This window comes from Anomaloglossus baeobatrachus, chromosome 2, assembly GCF_048569485.1.
Source record: "Anomaloglossus baeobatrachus isolate aAnoBae1 chromosome 2, aAnoBae1.hap1, whole genome shotgun sequence".
NCBI classification, from domain to species: domain Eukaryota; kingdom Metazoa; phylum Chordata; class Amphibia; order Anura; family Aromobatidae; genus Anomaloglossus; species Anomaloglossus baeobatrachus.
This window is the reverse complement of record NC_134354.1, coordinates 326,767,323-326,773,225: the sequence shown is the minus strand read 5'-3', so window position 1 is coordinate 326,773,225 and position 5,903 is coordinate 326,767,323. Positions and strand designations below refer to the sequence as shown.

General features: G+C 44.8%; 1 protein-coding gene across 1 annotated transcript; it reads left to right on the top strand.

Annotated features, from left to right (window-relative positions):
- Positions 1 to 3,100: 3,100 nt before the first annotated feature.
- Positions 3,101 to 5,589, top strand: LOC142289947 (uncharacterized). Its single transcript, XM_075333886.1, has 2 exons — positions 3,101 to 5,436; positions 5,471 to 5,589. The coding sequence occupies exon 1, from the start codon at positions 3,533 to 3,535 to the stop codon at positions 5,096 to 5,098; it is 1,566 nt and encodes a 521-aa protein (XP_075190001.1). The 5' UTR covers positions 3,101 to 3,532; the 3' UTR covers positions 5,099 to 5,436; positions 5,471 to 5,589.
- The last annotated feature ends 314 nt before the right edge of the window (positions 5,590 to 5,903 follow it).

Sequence of the window (5,903 nt, the reverse complement as noted above, 5' to 3'; positions counted from 1 at the left end):
ATGGCCACAATACTACAGGGATGGCCACAATACTACAGGGATGGGCAGAATACTACAGGGATGGGCAGAATACTACAGGGAAGGGCAGAATACTACAGGGATGGCCAGAATACTACAGGGATGGCCACAATACTACAGGGATGGCCACAATACTACAGGGATGGCCACAATACTACAGGGATGGGCAGAATACTACAGGGATGGGCAGAATACTACAGGGATGGCCAGAATACTACAGGGATGGCCACAATACTACAGGGATGGGCTGAATACTACAGGGATGGGCTGAATACTACAGGGATGGCCACAATACTACGGGAATTGGCAGAATACTACAGAGCACAATACTACAAGGATGAGCACAATACTACAAGGATTGGAACAATATTACTGGGCACAATACTACAGGGCACAAGGATGGGCACTATACTACTGGGCACAATACCACAAGGATGAGCACCTTACTACAGGGCACACGGATGGGCACATTACTACATGATTTTGGCTAAGATTACTATATGATGCTGCTAATTGTAAAACAATTACAAGAAGGTGATAAAATGTAAAAAAAAAAAAAATCCTAAAGCATGACTTTTTTTATTTACATTAAAAATGCTTTTCTGTATATAAACTTAACAAAAAAAGTGCACGTTTGTTATAATAAACAAGCGAAAATGTTTACAAAAGTGATCCAAGATGTATAGAAAAAAAAACATGGATTCATTAAAAATGTTCACTTTGTCCTGCAAATAATGCGGCCCCCCTCATTTTTTTTTTTCTATATGCGGCCCAGACACCCAGCTGAGTTTGAGACCCCTGCTCTACACCCTGACTGTCAGTATCTTTTTGCCTTCACACATGAGGGGAAACAGTACATGTGGACAGTCCTCCCGCAAGGAGGAATGAATTCACCTACCATTTATTCCACAGCTATGGCAGGAATTCTGGAACAGTGGCAACCGCCTCATCCACAGGTTACGCTATTGCAGTACGTGGATGACCTTTTGCTCTGCTGTCCAGACCAGACGTCCTGCAAGGAAGCCACAATTTCTTTGCTGTGTTTTCTGGCAGAGAATGGTTGCAAAGTTTCACGTGAAAAATTACAGTACTGTAAGCAAAAGGTAACCTTTTTGGGTCACTGTATCTCTGAAGGTACGAGACACCTGACTGAGGAGAGAAAACAAGCAGTCCAAAATCTCTCCTTACCCAGGTCCCACCGGCAACTGCGCACCTTTTTGGGCTTAGTGTCATACTGCAGGCCTTGGATAAGGTCTGCCTCGCAAATGATGCAACCCCTCTATGATTGTCTGGCATCTGACCCCTTTGACCTCACTCAGGAAGCTATTGATTCCTTTCATTCCCTTAAACTACTCATTGTATCTGCCCCGGCCCTGGGTATTCCAAATTACGATCAACCATTTTTCTTGTTTTGCACAGAACAGGGAGGGCATGCGACAGCCGTCCTCACACAGCAACATGGTGACAAACAAAGACCAATAGCTTACTACTCAGCGCGATTGGACCCAGTTGTCAGAGGGTCACCCACATGTGTCCGTGCTGTAGCGGCTGCTGCAGTACTGCTAGGGAAAGCTTGCGAGATCACATTGACATTTCCCTTAACAATTTACTCCCCGCATGACATCCATGCTATACTTGTGCAAGTCCAACCGAAACACCTGTCTATGGCCAGACAGCTCAGACTTGAATGTGCCCTTCTGATTCCTGAGTATGTCACCCTCAAGAGGTGTAATGTTCTGAATCCAGCCACCCTTTTGCCAGTAGATTCAGAAAAGGGGGAATTGGTGACAATGGTAGCAAGTGAGGATGAATACTTTGACATGACGCACGAGCATGACTGCATAGAGCTGATGAGTCAGGAGACAGCAGGTTTTCCACATGTCTATGATACACCTATTACTAATGCAGATTTTGAGTTTTTTGTAGATGGCTCCAGATACCACCTGGATGGGAGATTCTACACTGGATATGCAGTAGTATCCTCGCATGAGGTAATCCGAGCTGAACCACTCCCGCCGCACATGTCCGCGCAGGAGGCGGAGCTAACAGCGCTCATTGAGGCGTGTAGAGCGGGGTCAGGTAGGAAAATTAATGTTTATTCAGACTCAAAGTATGGATTTGGGATCTGTCATGATTTTGGCCCTATCTGGAGAAGTAGAGCTTTTCTTACGTCAGCTGGTAAGCCTATTAAAAATGCAGAATTGGTAAAACGGTTAATGGAGGCACTAATGTTACCAGTCCAGGTTGGCATCATTAAGGTGAAAGCACACACAAAAGGTGACTCACTGGAGGTAGCGGGCAATAGAAGGGCGGATGCAGCTGCGAAAGCAGCGGCAAAGAGGCCTAGGGATCAGAGGATAGTGGCAGGGAGCCAACAAGTCCCAGCCACAGTGAGTCTGGATGTCCTGAAATCCCTCCAGCATCAGGCTGCCCAAACAGAGAAGGAACACTGGGGGAAAATGGGAGCTGGGCTGAACTCGAATGGAGTATGGGAAAGTAAGGATAGGTTGTGTTTACCAAGGTCCCTGTTCCCTATGATGGCACAAGCAACACATGGCCCCACTCACGCCTCAAAAAGTCACATGTGTAACCAGGTGAATGCCTTCTGGATCGCTCCTGGCTTCAGTTACGTAGCCTCCAAACATGTACAATCCTGCATTATCTGCGCACAACACAACCCAGGTAAAACAGTAAAAGTCCCTAAGAAAGCAACACCCAAACCGCTCTATCCATTTCAACGACTGCAAATAGACTACATACAACTACCCAAGGTAGGAGTGTATGAATACGTCCTGGTATGTGTAGATCTCTTCTCAGGATGGGTTGAGGCCTATCCAGTAAAATGTGCAAATGCTAAAACAACTGCAGAAAAACTGATGAAGGAACTAGTCTGTCGGTATGGCATCCCAGAAGCCATAGAAAGTGACAGGGGTACACACTTCACTGGAGAAATAATGAGGGACATTATGCAGGCCCTGGGAATAGAGCAGGCATTCCATACCCCTTATCATCCACAGAGCAGTGGAAAAGTAGAGAGATTAAACGGGACACTTAAACTAAAAATTCAAAAGGCCATGGCAGAGACAGGAAAGAATTGGGTAGAGTGCTTATCCCTGGCACTCTTTTCAGTCAGACACACTCCAAATAGAAAGACAGGCTTGTCTCCTTTTGAAGTCCTTTTTGGTAGTGCCCCAAAAACAGGTCTCTACTTTCCACAAGTGTTACAGATGCAGCACGGCACTATGACAGCCTACGTCCAGGCCTTACAGGAAAGACTTAATGTGGTGCATAAACATGTCTTTTCATCCATTCCAGATCCCAATGCAAGTGCAGATGTGCATCAGCTGAATCCAGGTGATTGGGTGGTCGTGCGCAGACACGTGAGAAGGAGCCTAGATCCACGCTTTGATGGCCCATTCCAAGTCCAGCTGACCACATCCACCTCAGTGAAACTTGAGGGAAAACCCACCTGGATCCACGCCAGTCACTGTAAAAAGGTCACTCCACCGGCAGAATGACAGTTTTGCTAATTATCCTGCTAGGTGTAGCAGGGTTGCTGCAACAAACAAAGACACTGAGCGAACTTTTTAATACGGACTGGGATAATAAACTCATTCGCCACCATATTTCTCTTACTGAGGACATGGAGGGAGAAAAGCCAAAAGACTGTTGGATCTGCACACACAGTCCTATTTCTTCAAAGACTATGCCTTATTTAGCCTTACCTCTGGAACCACAGGAGGTGTTGGTACCAGACTGTATACACAATGAAACCTGGACTCAATCTAGATTTTTGGGAGAAGATGTACCTCGTGATGTATCTGCTACATTGACTATAGTTGGATGGGTCACTAAACCCTGGTTCCAGCTAAATATCACACGACCCGATGGATACTCGTGGTGGATGGAATACGATTCAGACATGGGCATAATTGCCAAAATAAAGACTAAGATTCCTCATTCGGGCCCCATTCCCCATGATGGATTATGGTTCAGTCTTCAATACAATGGTGTTGGAAATTGTGGAGAAGACAATAACTGTTTCTATATACATACACATGACTCAACCAAGGACAATGAGACAGTATATCAGAAGGGTATTGAGGGCTGTACATCATCATTTATTAGACGGACTTTTAGGAGGGAGCGGGGTAGCTGTATCTCGGGTATGACCGGAAAACAAATGAACAATACATGGTGTGCTCATAAAGTCATGAAGGGGCTTCTGAATCTGCTTTATTGTGTACAAAGTCAAACTCACTTTTGTATTTTCCCAGAGGGAGTGTTTTTGGTTTGTGGGAATCGTGCTCACAAGTGGGTGAGCCCTGACATGAGAGGGGTTTGCACACTTGCCAGACTTACACCTGCCACTTTCATAGTTCCTCATAGTAAAGTAGATGTAGCAGCTGTCCCAATTCATACCTTGTATAAACGAGCAGCAGATAATAAACCCCGGCCAAATGGTAGGCCTCATGTAGTAGAATTGGGAAAAGCAAATAAGGTATTTAGTGCTATTTTCATACACCCTTTCTTAATGCAAATGTGGGACAAGCTAGTAGAGTCCACTGACTACCTGGATGATCAAATTTTTCGGGTTCTTGAGATTCTAAATGCTACCAATGCTATACAAAAACAATTAATTGTAGTCACTAACCAGCATACTATAGTACTAGACTTTGTGACAGCAAAAGACGGCGGAATGTGTCAAATAATTGGTCCTGCCTGTTGCCATTACATTGACCCTGCAGGCAACCTCCAGGTTAGAGCAGATATACAGAAAACAAGTGAACTTAGGGATAAATGGTTAAAAGAGCACGATGCCAACAAGGACTCCTGGTGGGGAAATACATTTTCTTTTATGAATCCAGCCAATTGGTTTAAGGGCATAGCAGGTTGGGTTTCTGGCATTATACAAACCTGTATGCAAATATTGTTGTTCTGTCTACTGCTTTATATAGCTGTAAAAACATTGATATATGCATTACCTAAACTAATGAATAATGTATGTTCTAAGAGTCCCAGCATTGAACCCTCTGTAGTTTACTACGGACCCCAAATGGCCTCTGCTGACCGGGAGTAGGTGTCCACACTGAGGGTGGATGGGTGAAGTGGTAGGAAGACCCCTCATGGGTACTAGGCACATGAGCCAGCAGCTCCTGTTTGGACGCCTACTGACCGTGTAGTGAAGGTTATACCATTTACAAAAGGGGGAAATTGATATAGAAGGGTTAATAGTTTCTCTATTTCTTCATTAAAGATTTATTGTTATTAGTAAGTATATCTGATGGTAGTTCATAGTCATGGAGCCTACGGAATAAGAGACCGGCTCAAGGATTATTATGGTCTCTAAATGTTCTTCTAATCTTCTCCTTATCTCATATGCATGACTCTACATTTTTGTTTTGCTAAAACTTAAAGGTCATATGAACAACTGGTAAAGTTCAGCTAGAAGTTTTTTTTCTCTTTCTTTTGCAATATCACATTGATCTGTAAATGGTATAAATAAACTGTACTTTCCTTAAATAAACAGAAGAAATTGATCATGCTCACATGGATGCTGGTCTTTTCTCTCCGAGCGCTCGATCTTGATTAGGTCTGAAGAGGCCTAAGGGTACCTTCACACTTAGCGATGCAGCAGCGATCCGACCAGCGATCTGACCTGGTCAGGATCGCTGCTGCATCGCTACATGGTCGCTGGTGAGCTGTCAAACAGGCAGATCTCACCAGCGACCAGTGAACAGCCCCCAGCCAGCAGCGACGTGCAAGCGACGCTGCGCTTGCACGGAGCCGCCGTCTGGAAGCTGCGGAGACTGGTAACTAAGGTAAACATCGGGTATGGTTACCCGATGTTTACATTAGTTACCAGTGTGAGCAGGGAGCAGGGA

Excerpts from the sequence above, each read along its gene's own strand:
- LOC142289947 (XM_075333886.1), top strand. The coding sequence starts at position 3,533 with ATGACAGTTTTGCTAATTATCCTGCTAGGTGTAGCAGGGTTGCTGCAA.